The 20,871-nt window shown below is 38.7% G+C and overlaps 1 protein-coding gene across 3 annotated transcripts in view; it reads right to left on the bottom strand.

Moving 5' to 3' along the window:
• dipk1c (divergent protein kinase domain 1C) overlaps positions 1 to 20,301 on the bottom strand; it is a 60,366-nt gene extending 40,065 nt beyond the window's left edge. For 2 of the 3 annotated variants that reach the window (XM_041814556.1, XM_041814558.1), the window contains exons 1-3: positions 19,222 to 20,301; positions 17,265 to 17,496; positions 12,717 to 14,022 (exon numbers count right to left, since the gene is read on the bottom strand). In XM_041814556.1, the coding sequence (XP_041670490.1) occupies positions 12,717 to 12,938 (222 nt within the window). In that variant the 5' untranslated portion in view covers positions 12,939 to 14,022; positions 17,265 to 17,496; positions 19,222 to 20,301. The remainder of the gene's footprint in view (positions 1 to 12,716; positions 14,023 to 17,264; positions 17,497 to 19,221) is intronic. The other variant, XM_041814557.1, reaches the window with a different exon arrangement.
• Positions 20,302 to 20,871: the final 570 nt, after the last annotated feature.

Here is a 20,871-nt window from a genome sequence, read left to right as displayed (position 1 = left end):
AACTTTCATTAGTGGATAGCACGGCCAACTGTGTTGACAGAAAATGATTTCTGGAAGTGTTCCTGAGCCCATGCAGTGATTTCCAGTACAGAATCATGCCTGTTTTTAATGCAGTTGTCCCTGAGGGACCCTCAGCCTTGTCCCTTGCTCACAGAGATTTCTCAAGATTCTCTGAGTCTTTTGATGATATTATGGACTTCAGATGGCTAGATAATCAGTTTTCACAATTTTACATTGAGGAACATTTTTCTGAAATTGTTCCACAACTTTTAGGCACAGTTCTCTTTGCCATCTTTACTTCTGAGAGACTCTGCCTCTCTAAAATGCTTCTTTTATACCCGTCATGTTCAGGAAGTTGCATAATGCTCCCCCTGCTTTTTTTTTGTACTAGTACCACTTATTTTCCCAGGTTTTTGCTGCACTGTCCCTACTTTTTTGAGAACTTTTTGAGTGCTATCATTGAGCTAATTTTTCATGAAATGGTAAAATGTCTCAGTTTTTAACATCTGATATGTTGTTTATGTTCTATTGTGGAAAAAATATGGGTTTATGAGATTTGAAAATCATTGACTTCTGTTTTTATTTACTTTAAACAGCGCTCTAACTTTTTTTGGAAGCAGGGCTGTAAAAGCTGTTGTCATTTATAAAGGGAGTACACATGAGCCCATTGTTTCATCCCAAAGGATTACATTGCAGCAATAGCAGCCTTTTTTTTTTTTTTTTTTTTTTTTTTTTTTGCTCATGGCAAAGAAATCAGTAGAAACATTTAAACAACTTTTTTTCAGAAATATTTGTTATTTCTCCTTTTGACTGTAAAGCATTAACTATGAGGGGCTTAGTTTAGAGAAACTGAACTCCTGAAGTCTCAAATCAAATGTTTGGAGCGTTTTCAGTGTCCTGCTCACAGATGGAGACATGCAAACTCTGCTGTTGTTTTTAGAAAAGCTCTTAGTTTCCATCACATAGCTATGAAGTCACCATTTCTCCTGATATTAAAACCTCGTCAACATTAGGAGTGGAGATTGATGAAATCCCAAATAAACTCAGAGATCCAAAGTCAACAAACAGTGCGTGTTTGCTGAACTAACGCTCTTCTTTTGCTCCATCCATCACGCTGCTTGAGAAGCTCTCCAGAGACTCCAGGAACACAATGACGGAGGCCTACATGAGGTTTCCAGAAGCTAATTTAGCTCATTTTAAAAAAACTGCAGTCCTGCTGCCTGGAGAAGTAAAATCACTGTGTTTTAGTTTTAAAAATGTTGATCTCTAGACACTAAACCTCCTGTTGTGTCCACTGACTGACAGGTAATCCTGCTGCCTTTGCTGAGTCTTAGTGGATCTCTGTGCGCACGGTTCAGGCTTGTTGCAACCGCTTCAGGTGTTGTAGTGACCTGGACAAAAGCCTGTCAATCCTCCGCTGCTTTTCCTCCTTCCTCTGGGCTTATCCCTCTTTTTCAAACCGTTAAAGCGGCCTTTGAAGCCACAGATTAAATCATCAGCGTGTTGAAACTCTGTTTCAGCTCAGTCCTTTAGGCTTTTTGGGATGTAAAGAGTGAAAGGTTTAGCTCTGAGTCCATGTTGACATGCAAGTGATAAATCAGAAATGACAGAAAGGCTGAAAGAGTCAGAATGTTTGCAGAGAGACAAACAAACCATGGAAGGCTTACTAAAAGTTTTTCTCTATTGATGTTGTAATAAAATAATGAAAAAGTGAAGTTTCAAAACAGACCATGAAAATGAGCTGCTAATTTATTTGCAAAGAGCCTGTTCTGCCTCCGGTTTTATGACCATTTGTTAAAGATAATTTTCTCCATTTGGACTTTAACTTGCATGATGCTGACCAGGCTATCAGATTAGAACAACATGTTTGAACATTAAATCATTAAAAGGTTTCAATCTTGCTTCAATTCAGCAAAGCATCAGCTGCCAGCTCACAAGATTTTTATCATACCAAATCTAAATTCAACACACATTAAATTAACAGAGAGGGATTTGCAGCTTGGATCGCGATTGTGGGTCCTGAGGCTTGACCATTTGAGAACCACTGCCCTAGAGGGCAGCTTCACTCTTCATCCACACGTGTGGAGACATTCTAAGGCTGTAGCCATGATAAATGAGTGTCCTTTCTTTGTCCAGGTAGGGAGAAAGTTTTGTTTCAAACTGTGAACTCATACCACATTTCTAGAGCATGAAACTCATCGTCTTTGTGTTAATAGACCTGACCCCCATCAGCATAAAGCTGCAGATAACTTCTCTCCACATTAACACTCAAAACACAGCACCATACATTTATGAGTCTGTTTTAGTGTGAATATCATTAGAGCTGTATGCTATGTTAATCCACCTTGACACAGAGCACAAAGAGGGAGCAAATGATGAGCAATTTCTGTGTGATGATCCCTGTGAAGTTTGGTGATGATTGACAAAAGAACTAAGAAGTTATAAGGCATTGTTGGTGTATTTTCAATGCAAAAGATGTCCACAAAGGTATAAATTTGACCTTCAGCTGCTTGCAGTGTGGTTCCTGTACATTTTAGAGGATGGCCCCAAGAGAATTTTTTTTTCATCTAATCATGGTACATATGTGCACCAATTTTCATGCATGTAGCTCTTACCCAGTCCCCTATTTCACATTTGGGGTCTCTGTGGGGCCCCTGCCTGATGGACTTGGACAGTTCCACCAAGATACAAAAATTTTCACTGGGGGACAATTTTCTGTGAAGTTTGGTAAGTTTCTGCACATGTTTAAGCCCCCAATTTAACGATTCTTCTGCCAGAAAAATTACACCTACAGATGCAATAGGGTCCTCCCCAACCCAAGGTCAGTGCTCAGGCCCTAATGAACCAGGCCCTCTCAGCACTCACTATGACACTCTGTTTATTAGATGAAGTTCTTCACTGTCATTTGCACTGATTTAGAAAGCTTTAAAACTTGTACTTTTAGTGAATTATGCCTCCTAAATTTCTGGTGAAGTTGTGGTGAAAGCACAGATTAAGGATTGAGCTTTAAACACGAGACAGGAGGGATTTTTATCCTTTAAATGTGAACAGTCTGGTTTGTTCCCTGCAGTGATGCTGAGAACAGACTTTTAAGCTTTGCGATTATAAATTTGTTGCTGAAAGATAAATCAAACACACATGAAACAGCTCCAGATAAGAGTTCTGACTTAAAACCTCCATGCTCTTACAGCTACCAGGTCGATGTATAACATGATGAAGGACATTAATGACTCTCAGTTTAAAGAGCTTTATAAGCCCACTGTGTTTGTGCGGGGCTGTGATGACGTTGGATGGTGATAAAAATACACTCTTGGGAAACTCTGGCTGGTGCTCATTCATCTCAGAAACAATAAATCTGGTCTCAAAGTTGCTCAAGACTGGATTATCTGCGTGTAAAAACAAATCTTATTTTAACTGCAGCAGAAAAAAATCAGCTCCTACACAGGTCCAAGATTTATCATGTCTGAATCAATCTATAAACTATGACTGGAGATGGCCGAAAAATTCCTCCTGGAGAGCTTTTTTCAATGACTTTCCTGCAGTCTGGTGTTCGATTGGCCCTGCACGTCATTTAAGCTGCAGCAGAAATCTGCATGTTTCTGAAGCTCCTCTGACTATTTATGGCATACTGTCTGATCTGTTGCATGGTCTGACCCTGTCCCTGCATGTCTCTGGAATTCCTCTGCCTATTTATGGCCCTGTGCTTCATTTTTATGGCCTACCTCTGTTTTTGAATGGAGCCTCCTCCGAAATAGTCTGCTTGACAGGACTCTTCATACTTCTATGACATGTTTCAAAATGTGTCTCTGTTGGTATCTCAAGTCAAATTGTGCATGCATGGGATCTGTAAGTCTGTCTGAGACAGTGCTGTCTGTGAGAAGCTTTACTTTTATAACCCTGATTCCAAAAAAGTTCGGACACTGTCTAAAATGTAAACAACACAGAATGCAATGATTTGGAAATCTCATTAACCCATATTTCATTCAAAATAGAACATATGATGTTGAAACTGAGACATTTTACGATTTCATGACACATATAAGCAGGGACAAGGCTACAAAAGGGGCACGATCTTGTACTGGAAATCACAGCAGGAGCTCAGGAACACTTCCAGAAATCATTTTCTGTTAACACAGTTGGCCGTGCCATCCACAAATGATAGTTAAAGCAGGATCATGGAAAGAAGAAGCCATATGTGAAAATGATCTAGAAAATCACTGTCTTCTCTGGACCAAAGCTTATTTAAAATGAACTGAGGCAACACGGAAAACTGCTCTGTGGGCAGAAGAAACCACAGATGTTGTGTCCTGTGGACTAAAGAGGAGAGGGACCATCCAGGGTGTTATCCTAACACAGCTCTAAAGCCTGCATCTCTGATGGTATGGGGTTGCATTAGTGCCTATGGCGTGGGCAGCTTACACATCTAAAAAGGAACTACCAATGCTGGAAAGTAGATAGAGGTTTTAGAGCAACATATGCTCCAATCCAGACAGCCACACACCACATCCATCACAACAGCATGGCTTCACAGTAGAAGAGTCTAGGTCCTGAACTGGCCTTCTTGCAGTCCAGACCTACCTCCAGTGTAAAACATTCAGGGCAAAAAATCCAGCAATGTTGAGCAGCTAGAACTTTACATTAGACAAGAATGGGACAACATTTCTCTCCCAAAACTTCATCAACTGGTCTCCTCAATTCCCAGACATTTACAGACTGTTGTTAAAAGAAGAGGGGATGCTACACAATGATGGCCTGTCCCTATTTTTTTGAGATGTGTTGCTGCCATCATATTCAAACTGAGCTAATATTTTTCATGAAATGGTAAAATGTCTCCGATTCAACATCTGATATGTTGTTTATGTTCTATTGTGAATCAAATATGAGTCTATGAGATTTTACAATCATTGACTTCTGTTTTTGTTTACATTGTGAGGGAATTCAGCATGGCCTCTCACTGAGTGTGAGTCAATCAGTGCACTGCCAGGTGTGTGAGAGCTGATTGCCACTGATTGTAGCCAGGTGTGGCAAACTGATATAAACACCTGGGCTGCAGCACTGTGCGCTGACTCATTATCTCACCATCAGAGATAAGGAGAGTGTTTCTTTGGGTTTTCTGGGGTTCTCTAGTGTGAACTAAGAACACAAGTATTTTTAGCATTTAAAGGATTTTTCTATGTTTGTGTTTGAGTGGATCAACCAGTCATTGGAATACTGCATTTGTTTATGCTGGAAGCCATTTCCCAGCCTTTAGTTTGCCTTATAACATCAGCCTGGTGGCTGTTTCAGTTCTTTAAGCACTCAGTTTTCTCTGTTTCCTTTGAGTTAAGTCTCTAGTCAGCTGCAAGACAATGGTGGTTCAGTTCCCCCTTTTTATCAATTGATAAGAAAGGAGCATGTATTCTGGTTTTCCCCCCTCTACCAATTAATCATTCATGATTTGAGTGGTTATCCTTTTTGGGTAACTTTAAGAAACCCGGGTCTGCAACTGTGTCCTATTTCCCCCTCCCCTGACATACATTTTACACAGTGACCCAACTTTTTTTGGAATTAGGGTTGTTCTTATCCTGGATGAAGTGTCCAAGAAATTGCAAAAACATCCTGAAGCATCCTTGGGGAAATGATGAAGTCCAACACAAACTAACCAGAGACATTCACACACATGTTCTTCCAGAGATTTTCCAGCCTAGATAGTTTATCCTCCAGACTTTGATTATCTATTAAAGTGTTTCCCACACAGATCTGTGCAGGTACGTCTTTTTGCATGTGATGTCTCACATTCCTCTGGTCTCATCTAAGCCTGGATGGCAAAAACTCACTGTATGCAAGCATGAAACAATGCCTCTGTTTGCAAACTCCCAGTGAGAATTACTGTAGTGCACATTTGGTACACGGAAAGTTAAGCAAGCTTGTGGTATCCGTATTACAGATATCCAAAGTGAAGCACTGAATGGGCCAGCCACTAAAAGGAAACGGTTAAATAAATGCTAGTAAATCTTTTAGGAGATGACAACTACTGTTAAAATGGTTTTAATTTTTCCTCCACAGACTTCTCATTACCTTTCAAACACAGGTTGGAGGTTTGTAGAGGTCGTGACACTAAAAACAAACATGCCGACATGTTATCGTGACGCTGTGAGGCATTTTGACCCAACAAGGTCGTGTGTGGGATTATCTCTGTCCCCTCAGGGAAGAAGACTTTACCCTGTCTTTAAAATATTGACACAAACATGTAGAAGCCTGAGGTGATAGACTTTAAGCCTGCCAATGGCTAAAACAACTCTAATGATTGTTTTAGGTTAAGAAGTCAAAGTTTACATGGTTCAAGTTTGCAACACTTAAGTAAGACGTTATCATACAAATAAAACCTTGTTTTTATGATTCAGACGATACTTTTGTGGACACTTTCTTCAATGTTTTACTGTCTTTAAAGCTGTTGAAAGATTTTCATATTCTTTATTTTAGTTTACATGAAATACACTTTAGCTTCTCTCCAAAAATGCTTCTTCCTCCCTCTCTGCTGCTCACCATGTTTGCTGTTTCTTGTTGTTCTCCTTCTTTTCACACAACTAGATTAAATGATTTACATGCCCTGAATAAAGAGATTATTTGTGGAGAGATAGGTGTTCTAATCTGATAATGTCGTTCATTTGATAAAGCTTATCAAATGCTGTTTACAGGACAATTAGAATAATCAGATAACTCTAGAAATCAGATAATGCTTGGTTTAATAGTTCACTTGTAGATGTGACATCGTTCTTTAGAGACATTTTTAATGGTGGGGAGGGTCAGTGGGGAGTCGAGAGTTGAGAGTCGACCTTTTTTAATTTTCTCAGAGCAAACAAAGACATCAGAGCTGTGACCTGCAGCTGTAGATCACCTGAATGCAGATCAGTGGTTTACCTGGGATTCATCGTCCTCTCGTCTCTGCGTGTTATCTCACTGTGCAGCTTGATTTACCTGCTGCCGACTTTAACATCTGCACTGACTCAGCTTTAGAGAACCAACACAATAAATCTGTCAAGATAAGAGTCCCTCCATCCATCAGCCACGCTAGCCTGCTGCTGGAGTACCAACACTTAGATACTGTTTAAGAGCACTTCTTTCTAAAAGTTTCATTTAGAATGTTTGGCTGCATCAATGAATCAGTGCAATATTTTATTATGCTGATTTAAAGAAAAATATGATGCATAGAGGATTCCTAAACAGAACCTTTCACACTTCAAACATGCCTGAGATCACCTCTTTAGGCTTTATGTGGGCCGGTGCAGTACAGTATACACATCCTGTATATATTTATATAGTCATTGCATCAGTCCGTAGAGCTCTGGGTTGGTAAAAATGTAACATGAATCGATTGAAGCAATGGTGTTAACATTAGAGTTCACTGAGACCCTGCAGTAGCTTCTTAGCATTTCTAATCTCACGCAACTTGCAGTGACCTTTCCACTTTAAGCCAGAGTTACGTTCATAGGTAGCTGGATGTGTTGCACTGATCATTGTTGATTCAGCATAAATCTCACCAAATGACCATGTTTTTTAAATTTAAAATCTAATCAATTTCTTGAAAATATTTTACAAAAATTGGTCAGCTGTACAATTTAGAACCACTGAGAAACATTCTCTGTTTTTGGCAGGCATCTCGCGACCTCCCAGAGGGTCCTGACCAGAGTTATTATAGTTAACTATCACTTTTATTAAATAACTAAAACTAAAATGTAAAAATCATTTTGGTTAACTAAAACTAAATAACAACTAAGTTTCACAAAAAACTAACTAAAATTTAATTCTGTGCTTCCAAAACTAACTATAATAAAATTTTAAAAAAGCCTAAATCTCCTTAGTTTTAGCCTCTGACAGTAGCAGATTAGTGTTAATTTCGTCGACTAAAACTGACTAAAAATGTTTGACAGCCTTTTTCCATGAGAAAGACTAGACCAGACAAGCCATAAGTAGATCTTTAATGACTAAAACTGACTAAAAGTACGTTTATTTTTCATCAAAATGACTAAAACGAGACTAAAATGTAATTTACTTTTCATTAGACATTCATTCTGTCAAAATACAACACATCTGTATCTATTCTGCCTCTCAGCTGTAGAAAGCAGGGACCCCAGGTTAGACAGGGTGCATACAACACACTACCATGATTTGGTTCCAGATTCAGGCAAGAGAATAAATGCTTGGACTAAAAGTTAAGACTAAAATGTGAGGACTTTATGTCCTAAAACTAGACTAAAACTATAAGGGATACAAATGACTAAAATGTGACTAAAACTAAAAGGCATTTAATCTAAAGACTAAGACTGAGAGTGAAATTTAAAAGACCTACAAACATGACTCAGCTACTGTGGTTGAATTTAATACACGAAGAAGTTTTATTGGTTGTGGTGTTGACTGCCCAGCAGTTACATCACATGGTCCTGAACCAGATGGACCACATACAAATCTGACCTTTGGCTCTTTTAGAACATGTCATTCCTCCCCCGTTGTCCAACAAAGGAATGAAAATAAATCCCCAAAATAATTCTTATTAAAAATATTCATTTTCTTGTTTATGTTATTCCTTAAGTGTCTGTCAAAATAAATATCTGCTAAATAATGTGCTGGCTCTCTCCAGCTCAGCATTCACACTCAGGGAAAAAGGAACCAGAGCCACATGCCAAAGATTTACACCAGTACTAGACAAATTTATCACCGTTATATTTCATTTGTTTAATTAGAGCAGCATATATCACTGTCCTCTGGCGTAATATCGTCATGTCAGTCTGTGTTCCCGAGGCTCCATCAGTCAACATGTCCAGTGGTAATTAAAGTAGCAGCTGATGGAAAGGCTCTGCGTTTATTTAGCAGCTGTTTAAGTGAAGAGCAGATCAGAAAATGACTGGTTTTAGCCTTCAGATTCTGGGGTTCAATCACGGGTTAGTAATGCCAACTTACTGTACCTTCAGGAATCCAGATTTAAAGAATAGCAAAACCATCAAACACCCTTTAAAGCTTTGAAACCCTTACATATGAGTGTTAAGTAGTGTTGTTGATCACCATGGGTGTGAATCTTAAATTTGAGCACAGATGTAACATTTAAATAATTCCATTATTCTTCATCACTTTTAGCCTTATGATGATGAAGCCACACCTCCTAATATCATATCGATTAAAGCCTCAATATCATGTAACCACACCAGCTAATTACACAGGAACACATCTCAGGCTCTGAGGGCCACATCACATGCTCTGTCTCTCTTTATCTCCAGTTTGTGAGCTACCCAGGCCATTTCCTCCAGGTTCTTAGTATAATAAGGTTTCCAGTTTGATGAAACCACATCCCTAATTCTACATCACTTTAAGACTTAGTATCATAAAACCAACCCACTTAAATCTACATCTCTTTAGATCTTGGTGTCATGTAAGCACACACCATAAATCTACATCTCTTCAAGTCTTAGTATCATGTAACCACGCCCCCTAAATCTACATCTCTTTAAGCCTTACTATCATGTAACCACGCCCCCTAAATCTACATCTCTTCAAGTCTTAGTATCATGTAACCACGCCCCCTGAATCTACATCTCTTTAAGTCTTACTATCATATAACCACGCCCCCCAAATCTACATCTCTGTAAGCTTTAGAACCATGAAACCACATTCCCTAATTTTACACAATATTATCCATCCTTTCAGCTGTCATCATTAAGACAGACATTAGCTGTAGAGACCAAAGTATTGTTGGTACCAGGCTGTAAAAATGTTTTATTCTCTTATAAAAATTAAAAATTTTAACATGAGGCTCAATGGGGATTGACTCACTGGAGGAGACAGCGTCTTTTGGACACTTCAAGTACTGCAATCGTGGCACTTCACAACTGGTGTCTTTATTCCCACACCTGAGCTCACACCTGAACAAAATCTATTGTTTCAGGAGGTAATGTGGGATTTCCTCAGATCTCCACAGCATGAAAAGCTCTTTGACAGCGTGAGAACACCACAAGTGATTTCTGAACTCTGAGTGGAAGTACACTGGGGAGAAAATGAAAGACAAAAAGTAGAAAATGTTAAAGTTTTTTCTTGCCTCTTGTGCTTTTGCACCCAGTCTTTTAAATAGAGCAGTCAGAAAAGTCTAATAACCAACACTTTTCCCAGGAATTCAGAAAGTGCTGATCCCTCCTGCGATCGTTCACGCCAACTTCTTGTCTCTGTGGCTGTCACTCATCTTGACAAGCTGTCATTTAGCCTGAGATGCAGGAACACAACTCTTTAAAAAAAACTGGAGCTGTAAAAGCAGACGGGCACCACTGAAAGTCTGCATGTAACTATGTGCTGCTCAGAAAGAGAAGTATCTTGTTAAAAAAAAAAAAAAAAGGCCAAAAAAGAATTTAATGTGCAGTGTTTTCGCTCTTGCAGTGAACCAAATGGTTCAGTCAGCAGCTGGAAAATCTGTCAAATGGATCTCACCTTTCCGTCGACCCTCTCATTCTAATTTCTTCCAATAACAGCAAAAAAGAGCAATCTGTCATCTGAGTCTTACCGCCTGTCGAACTGTTTCTGTTGCTAGGAAACAACTGGAGGTCAGACTGCTCCTTCTGCTAAAGTTAAAATGACTTCTTAAAATGTAGAGACTGAGCTGAAAAACAGACTATCTGAAACAAAAAGATGCATGCACTAAGCCAGAAAGTGTTCAAAATTAGTACTATAGTCATAAGTATGTAGGATGCGTACAAGTACAGAAGCCTAAAGAGGACATAAATGTGGTATTGATCATAGAATGAGTGCCCATGTAACTACATACTGGTGTCATAGACTGGTTTCATGGCCAATCACATAACTATATCTGCCGTTCATAAAGGGAAATACTGTGCTGCTCTGTTTGTTTACCTAACCAAAGCGTTCGTCACAGTTGATGAAACTTTTCTCCTACAGAGGTTGCATAACATCTGTTTTGATATGTCCCTTAACCCTCTGAAGCCTAAGCTGTTTTCCTCTCTCCTGGACTTATTGTCTTAAAAAGCTTTTAAACATCAACGCTGTGGTACATTCTGCATTCTGTGGCAAAAAAGATTGCAAAATATTCACATACTTACAAAAAAGTCCTTGCACTTTTTGGAACTGGATCATTATTAGCCATTCTTCAAAACAGTTCCTGTCTGCAGTGACACTGAGGGCCACAACACAGGCACTTTCTCTCTCCTTATCTCCATTATGAGCTGTTAAGATCGCTTCCTGCTTGATCTGCACAGTGATGAGCTATGCATGTTGACAAAGCATGACGCGACAACTCAACAGCCTGCTATTGGTTGTCGCAGCCCATCACAAAGCAAATATGGCGGATAGAATTACCCTAAAAAAAGAAGCTCAATATCAGAGTTACTGGTACAGATGTAATCTTTATAGATCTGAAAAGGCAGCTTTGTTCCAGGCTCGCTAGAAAACATTCTGTAAGAGCTAAAAAGGCATGGATGGTGTCATTAGAACGGTACAATGAAGAACTTTCAGAGGGAAAAACAAGTAGGTGGTCATGATTAATGATTTAAAAGTCATTTAATCCTGAGAACATGTCTCTTCTTGTCATCTATGACAATGCTGGTCTCAGAAGGCTAACGTATTGACATACACTTTTTTAAATGATTTATTTTTTGGCTTTTTGTGCCTCTATTGACAGAGGACAACAGTGGACAGAATTTGAAAAAGTGCCAAGAGAGCTGGTGAGAGATATGCAGCAAAGGGCTACTGGCACGATTCAAACCCTAGTCGTCCGCATACATAAGGGCTTGCCTCAAACCATCAGACCATCTGTGCACCTGAAATATACTTTTCATAATTAAATTGCTTTGCACCACATGTTGAATACCTGTGAAAGGTGGCACGTCCTCTGGCATGGTCAAAGCATTGGGACAAACTTAAAGCAGTGTAATACAACATCCTTTTCATCTATGGTATCTTTCCAACTCAGTGGATGAGTCCACTCATGGTGCAAAATCTTCTAACATCAAAAACAACAACAACAAAATCATGTAGTCCGGTCTGACCTTCGCTTAAATCATAGGTCAGAATGGGAGGTTATGCCAGTTCAGCACTTTGCTGCGTCAGCCTTGGTCCTGTATTGCTCTGGCCTCCTGATGACTATTGTCCAGGCCTGATCCAGGCCCATGCCCCAACTCTCCAGTTACACCCCCAGCTGACCCCTCAACAATGCCAGAACTACCCCTGAGGACTGGTCTAACAGGGGTTTGAAAAACAGACGGGAGCCAGTTCTTTTACTTTGATTTACAAACAGGGAAAATTGTACCCTCCAAGAGCCGAAGAGGGAAATTGACACATAAAAATGCAGATTTAATCAGGATTGGACTGATAAGTTTGTGTTTATCATGCTCATATCAACTAATGATGGTGGATTTCTGTGAAAAAGCAACAAATTTTAAGTCAAACATTTTTGTGAATGTCCTAAGAGGGAGGAGCTGATATCAGGTCTTCTCAAGAGCATGTTAAACACGACCCCAGCGAGAGGCACCATATGAACCAGCATGTGAACTTAGGCTATATATTACACACACCTCACACACCTGGTCCCAATCAGAGTCAATTACATCCACACTGATGCACCTCCACTAAGATAACTGCCTCACCAAGCTCGGAGATGCCCCAAAATTCCTGTGAGTTTTCTTTATATCTCTCCATTTATCTCCATGTTATTCTCAAACAACCAGGCTGTTATTGTGACTCACCAGTCTCTGCAGGATCCTCTTGCTTTTGTCGTCGGTGCAGTAGTCTGATAAGATTGTTCTGTGGACCAGAACCAAGCCGTTCAGGAACAACCAGGAGCCGAACCAGAGCAGAGCGAACACCAGAGTCCCCCTGCGTGACCACAGCCTGAGTCCCAGCCACCGGAGCAGGCACATCCCGCTGCTGCGTCCCCCTCCATTTGAAATCAGTCCTCCAGGGAGCATGGTGATGCTGTCAGTGATGGCCGTGCACTTCTGAATATTCGCTTCAGTATCGCTAAGTTCAAGCTAAAGAGACACCAGTTTTAAATTTGGTGCACTGGAATGATTTTGTACAAACTAAACTGAAAGTATAATCCCGTGAAGATGTTTAGTCTATTATCAGAGAAGGACGGAGAGAAGAAAGAGAAATCCTTCTTTCATAATGCATGATTTACTGACCTCATCCTCCACATTTATGTGGTTTATCTTCCAGTTCTCATGTTTAAGGATTTAATCGTCCTAAAACATAAAGAATCATATCATCAGCATATCATGTGACACCTGTCAGAAACCAGGCTTTCTTTGGCCTGTTCTTCCTTCATTTCTTCCATCTTGGTCTCTAGTCACTGAGGGTGAAAATCCGGAGTCAAAGCTGCAGTTTGTTGTTTGAAAAAATATCCATAACAAAGTGGTGGGTTTCTATGTTCTTCCTGGTCCTTATAAAAGCTCTGTCTTGTGCTCCAAAAGCAGCAAAACCCAAAATGATTCAGGATTGAATTAGTCCTGAAAACCAAAACCAGCAGATGAAGAGAGCAGCCCGTAATCATCCAATCAGTACAACACGTTCCAGACCAAGTTGACTGGTCCCACCTCCAGTTTGGCTCGGCAGTGTCTCCACTAGAAATATTTGGAGATGTTGTCGGTTCATGGTGACATCTTGTCTTTTCATATCCGCCTGGCTGATTTATTTTCCTCTCAGCGATTCAACAATTGTTGAGTAATAGGAAATAAGTCAGAAGCAGCAGAGTGGCTGTCGCTCTGTGTGATGTGGGAGTCTGGGCCCGTCTGCAGAGCAGTGTGGCATCTGGACGCGCACAGAGAGATCTCTGAGAAAGCATCTGACGCCCCATACAACCACACGCTTTCTCAAAAACACTCAATACAGCTCTGTCACACTAGCAGTGGACTCTAATGCCCTAAGATTTGTCCTCACGTCACCTCCTCGTGCGGTCTGAAGTTCCTGTGGCTGTCAAGCTCTGATGGAAACCTCCAAGAAAGTCGCTTAGACCAAACTTCCAGAACTCCCCACAGCAGAAAGTCTTCATATCTGAAAACCAACGATGGTAAAAAAGAGGGTGAACATTGAGAGAGATGTTTGAAGATATCTTTAGTGGGCCTCATTCACCAAATTAAAACCCTTTTATGTAGTTTTTAAGGAATTTAGGAACACTCTGACCAATCTGACCAACATTTGCATGCTGATATGACAGGATAAAATATTTGATTTAACACTCATTAGCACTCAAATGTGCTAGATTAAGAATCACACAGTATTTTTTAAAATCAATTTAAAACTTTTATATGTTTAAAAATGTGCAAAAATACACAACCTTATATGGTCCAGTGTTAATTTAAACATGCAGTGTTTGATCTTTACTGCAAAATGTTAAATTGTGAATACAAATGTATCACATGTGTAGGAGTTTTATCATCAGACATTTATCTAAAACAATATAAACATATCTTAAAACATGGGTATGTGTGCATCAGCAGGTATAAATGATGTTCCATCACTTTAAGTGTCAGATTTTAGAGTTAATCTTAATTTTAATCAAATGATACTCAGAAAAAATTAATGCTAGCCCCCATGTCTGAGTTAACTAAAGCTAGCATAAAGGTAAGGGAATTAGTGTTAGGTAGTTAGTTCTTTGTTGGAACAATGCTTCTTGGGAATGAATCGTACACTGTTGGAAAGCCTGTTTATTTACCTTTTAAATGGAGCCACATTTGTAAGGAACATGCATTTGTGGGATGAGCAGCAGAGCTGAGCATGTGGGTTGGTCCATGAAAAACTTTAAATCGTCTATGCCAATGCCAAACAGCTTATGGCAGCCTTACAACTAATGATTTTTCATCCAATTTTAAAAGACAAAATTCCAAAGTGGAGGTAAAATCATGAGAGTTTTGCAAAAGTTGCAGCGCACTCCTGTGATTTCAGTTCATAAAACCTGATCTAAGCAGTTTTAAGGCAGTCTGTCTTCAGCCTTGGCGTTACAACGACATCAAGCGTGTTTGATATTGTTGTAAGTCTTTAGTCTGATCTTATGCAAATTGATTTTTTAATGAGGTGACCGTCATCAACAACCAATGGGAGCCAATGTTGTGCATAAGAATGCTAAAACAGTTAACTTTGAAAACACGAACATGAGGGTAGATCAGTCTGAAGATGCTCAGAAGTCAAGAGATGGAGAAACCTTTCTGCTCAGAGCTGCAGTCAGATCTCTCACCGCTACCTGTCAATTAATTCCAGGCTGACATGACAGTCACTGAAAACCTCCACAGGGTTTTTCAAAGTAAAAGCCTGATCGGTTTGTTTCGGTGCTGAGCCTACCCGCGTTTTTATACGGTACTTTTATTGTGAAGTTTGGTGCAGGAGAGTTACTTGGTTGTTGCAGTAACTTGCACAGTTGCTTCATTTTTTTTTCTCAGTGACCTCCAGTCTTTGCAACATCTCAGCCCGAGACTAAAAACTTAAACATGCTGACAAATTGCATTGAGATGTGCGAGGGTGTCCTCTGGTGTAAGGCCAGCCATAGTCTGCTGTTGTTATTGACTCATCTTGAGTTTCCGGTACCCTAAGGTGCTGAACAATCAGGTTTCTGACTGGCACAGACTCCTGTTTCTTCAGAGTGATATGGTAAAACAATCCATTGTTTTATCTTTTCTTCTAGTGTTCCCTAACTACACACTTACACTAAAATATTAAAAAAAAGTGAGCCAAAGCATGAACCATCACCATGCTGGCATTACGCCATAATGTTACAGCCTCAAAGAGAGGCCATGAGTACTGGCCACACTTTGAATTAAGAGACCAGAGTTAGCTACAAGATAAGTCATGGGTTATGCTGGTAAGCCATTTTACCATTAGGAAAAGGTGTCATGAAAATGACAAACATCCAAACAAATTCACTGAAAATACTCTTGGAAATAAAGGACCCCACACCCTGACGAAAAAATCCCAACTAAAGCCCCTAAAAACCCTAACCCAAACCAAAGTAAGGTTTATGCCACAGCTGCCCTAAATTAACAGCATTGGTAATTACCAAAATCATTTTTTATGTTTCTGCAATGGTTAATACACCGATATGTAGAAGCTCTTTAACCCAAATGACATTTTTAATGCTAAAATATAATTATTATTGTTATCCATGAATTTTCAAATTTACTGATTTACAAAAAAACTGAAAAAATAGTAAAGCACATTAATATTTCTTGATTAATATGTCAAATTTTAGTTATTTACTTGCATTCCTGAACAGAAAAAATGAGTTTTAGTGGTTGAATGTTATGCTTGATTAATTTCTGACTTCTCAGAGAAGCCCAGTGAGCCGGCTCAAATTTGGGTGAATTCAGTTTGAAATCCCTCATTCCTGTTCAAAATGTTAAAACGTGGAGAGCTCACTGGAAATGAAAGAGTCCGCATTAAAGCACTTCATGATGCTGGATGATCTCTGAGACAGATATGACAGGTGGTCTAATAAATTTGTTAAGCACTGTATATATGTTTTTGTTTGCTCTAATGCTAATAACATCGTTAATATCTAATGAACAAGCACAAACTGAAATTAACAAAGTAAAGTGAATTAAATAACTTAGTAAATACGGTCCTTTAAAGTGGGGAATCTGCATCATTACAAGAGAGCTTGACATCAATGAACTCCAGGTGTTACAGTTTAGTTTGTGACCGTGTTAACTGAACCAACCTTCCAGTGAAACCCAGCTCTTTGTCTCTAATGAAGTAAATCCGACCCTATTTTATTTAAAAGTTAAACTTTAAGACTCTAAATAGATCAGACATCTAATGGTTTTGTAGACAGGTTTTTGCTGTATGACTGTGAAAAATGTATTACCTTATCATTTCTCTCTCTTTCCTCTAACACTGTTGGTTTTTGTGGCATCTAAACAAGCAACCAAGTAAAACTTCTGTTTGCCAAAGTTCACTCAGAGTTCAGGAGAAGACAGCCGTCCTGAAAACTCTCTGATTTCTCCTGTGTTTTTGTGTTAGAATAAGTGATTATCTCATTTGGTGGGTTTTCAGAAGTATAGACTTTAAAAAAGATGGATGGTGAGTTTGTTGTTTTCATTATTAAACCAAAGATTCCTCAATCAGACCAGAAGAGAAACGTTACCATTACCTGGTTTTGGCTCTCATCCTCTCCTGCAGTTAAAATTAAAATTATTTAGCTCATACATTTTCCTGGTGTGGTTGTGGCTCTGCTTTCTGAATCATCCAAACCATGACCTAAGAAAGAGCTAAACTGCTGCACAGACAAACATAAAGAGAGTTACCAGAAGTCAGCAGCCGTCTGTCGTCCCCACAGAGACCCTGGAGAGATCTGCACCACTTGTTCTAACTCTTCAAATCCTCTTAAAGAAAGAAAAGCAGGAGAAGATCCGTCATCGCCGGTTTCTTAACATTTCAGTGCTGGGTTGTTGTTGATGGGACCGTGTGTGGCAGAGAGACTACGGCTGTGCAGCTGTTCCCGGGACGATCCCCGGAGACAAAACCAAAGATCAGCTTCTATTTTTATGAAAGCAGAGGTTTGATTAATGTGAAGATAGCAGTAACTGCACTGAAGATGAATCTGATGCATTTAAATGTAAACATAAACTCTTAGATTAATTGAAATTAGCTACAAAAATGTGAGATCAATAGCAGTAAATAACAGAAATTCAGAGATTTAATTTACAAAAATTCTGACATGAATCATGATTAACTCCAGAAATTCAGAGATTTATTCAGATAAACTAGATTAAATGTAATTAAGCAGAAATATTTTGCTATCATGATTACCTAGAGAAATTCAGAAGTTTTTGTGATTAATGGCATCACAAAGAGATGAATTGTGATTAACAACAGAAAATTAGATATTTATGTAACTGGCTACAGAAATTTAGATATTTATTTAATTAACTACAGGAATTTTGATACTTATTGTACTAAACTCCAGTAATTCAGGGATTAGTAGCAATTAACTGGATTTATTCGTTTAAGCAGATACAGTTTTGAGACTAATTTTGATTTACTACAGAATTCTGAGTTTAATTGTGATTAATTGCATAAATTATGGGAATTATTCTGATTAACTCCAAGAAATTCAAAGATTAATTGTTATTAACTGGATTAATTGCTATTAACTGGATTAATTGCGATTAAGCAGATAAGTTTTTTTAACTAATTGTGATTTACTACAGAATTCTGGGATTAATTGTGATTAACTGCATAAATTATGGGAATTATTCTGATTAACTCCAGAAATTCAAAGATTAATTGCTTTTAACTGGACAATTTGCTATTAATTGTGATTAAGCAGATACATTCTTTAGACTAAGAATTAGACTAATTCTTAGATTGATTCTGATTACAACATCTATTTAATAATTTATGATTAACTAGAGAAATTCAGATGTTTTTGTGATTAATGAGATACATTGTAACGACATATATTTTGAGAATTATGTGAATAACAACAGGAATTTGAAACTAATTGTTCTAAACTACACATATTCTGAAATTAATCACGATCAACTACAGAATTTCTGGAATTAACTGTGATTAATGACAAAATATTATAGATTTATTGTAATTTACTACAGGAATTCTCAGACTTAAATCACTTTACTACAATATTTCTCAGACATTAATAACCATTTACTACAGAAATTTATAACATATCACACTCATCAACATGAATTCTGAGATTTATTGCGATCAACTAAAATATTTTTGAGACTGGTTGTGATTAACTCTAGTAACTCTGAAATTGCCTAAGATTAACTTAATTTAGAAATCAATACCAAATAACTACATTCTGAAATTTATTTCAATTAACTTCAAACAATTTTGAGACTATTTGTTATTAACTGCACACTTTCTGAGATTGATTGCGATCAACTGCAGAGATTTTGAGATTAATGCAATTAACTGCAGGAATTTTTATATTTATCAGAATTAACTACAGAAATTCTGAGATGAAATACGATTAACCACATAAAGTTTTCATATTAATGTTGATAACTGTTTTTAAATTCACAAACTTATCTATTTATTTATGTATTTATTACTGAATGATTGAACGTTTTTATGTTTGAATGTTGAAAATACATTTACAAGGCATTGAAAATCTGTTGTACACCCAAACAATGAAAACAAGACTTTCTAATGATGATATTATATTTGATTTGTCTCTGCATCAGCAATAAATGCAGACATTTTTCCAAAAGAGAGAGTGTTTTATTTTCTCACCATTCAGCAAAAATTTGGCCCAAGAGTCGATCCAATGTGCTCCACATCCACAGTTGTCTGGTTCCTCTTTCACACAATGAACAAGCTCATCAGTTTTTCAGGGATAAGTCTCAGATTGGTCAGGAGACTTGTTATTATATCAAAGATAAATGATAAAACACAGCGTGGACGCTTTGATTTTTGAAACTGATATGAAGCCCTGATGACTGAAGGTGTCCTGATCATCGGTAAAGTCCAAGATATCGGTGCTGCTTTTGTGCACAACTGCAGGTTTATTTTGGTTTCCTATTTAGGTGATGAGCAACACTTTAAAGCAGGTTTGAATCCAGACTTTTCACTGGATATATTTTTATCTAAAAGGCTTAAAAAAGTTGTCCAAGAAGGGGACTTCACTTCATTTAACAGTCTGTAATCCTGTCCATTATCTAGTGATCAAAATGTCCTTAAAAACTTTGTTTTTCTTCCAGGTTACCAAAGTCCAAAGGTTGCCAAAGTCCAGATAAATCAACTATTTGACAAGCATTAAAATAAATTTTGACTCCAGTGACAATGATCTCTACAAGCAGGATTAACTCTGCTTCCAACTGCTAAAAGTTTCCAAAACTTACTATAAACTTTGTCCTTAAGATTCATGATGATTCAAATAAATGAAGCCTTCAGAGCTGCTTCTGTCCATTCCTTAGATGATGATATTTAACTGCAGGAGTTCATTCAAAAGATTGTTTAAACTTTGTCTGCACAGCTCAAGTGATTGATCTTCTCTTGGTCCATTGAGGTAAAATAGATGAGAGAGGATTTGTGGGTTTTCTCCAAAAGCAGAAAAAGTCAAACTTTGTGCTCCTTAAATCTTCTTAAATAAACAGTTATTTTCTCCTTAAAGGCAGCAGCAGGCACAGGTCCATGAGGATGCTCCTGAAGATAAACCACGAGACTTTCCCTGCAGGAGATGATCCTCGTAAAAGAGGAGCATATACCTCCTCTAAACCCTGAGTCTTGACTGTCAGGCTGCCCTGGCGGCTCCTGCAGACGTCGGCTGTTTCTGCAGCTCTGGTTTCTCCTTGCTCTGCTGCTGCTGCTGCCTCGCTCTCTCCCCGTCTGATGCACACAGAGTGAAGCAGTGCGTGCGTCGCGCTCAGGCTGGTTAGTTCAGCCCCCTTTCCTCTTCCTTCCTCCCTTCAGTCTACTCCACTCTTGCCTCTTTCCTCTCTCTGCCCCCTCCCCTCTCCTTACCCCTGGCTTTTATTTACATGCTACTGTACCTCTCTCTCCACCACTTACACCCCTCCTCTTACCCTGTTACCACAGCAGCAAATCTCTGCTATGGTTCAGTCCCCACATGCAGCTTTGCAGGACCTCGCCAAATTAAAACTCTCTCCCTTCATTCATCTCACTCTTCCTTTCTTCTTCTTCCCCTGCCTCTCTCCTCCTCTCTTCCCTCACTCCTGTGCCATATATGGCATAGCCTCAAATAAAAACAGCTCAGAGGCCCAGGGCTTGTTGGTAATTGCCCGATTTGTAAGATGGCCAATAAAGTTCAGCGAACACAAAAAGAGCAGGAAGCAGAGAGGAGTCTGTTGTTTCAGGAGTGGAAAATGTTTGCAGTCTTAAAATGCACAGTGTGTGCTTTATGTTGGCTTCAGCAGAGCGAGA

The sequence above is a fragment of the Cheilinus undulatus genome, linkage group 19, assembly GCF_018320785.1.
Source record: "Cheilinus undulatus linkage group 19, ASM1832078v1, whole genome shotgun sequence".
Lineage (NCBI taxonomy): Eukaryota > Metazoa > Chordata > Actinopteri > Labriformes > Labridae > Cheilinus > Cheilinus undulatus.
This window is presented reverse-complemented; position numbering and strand designations above follow the sequence as displayed.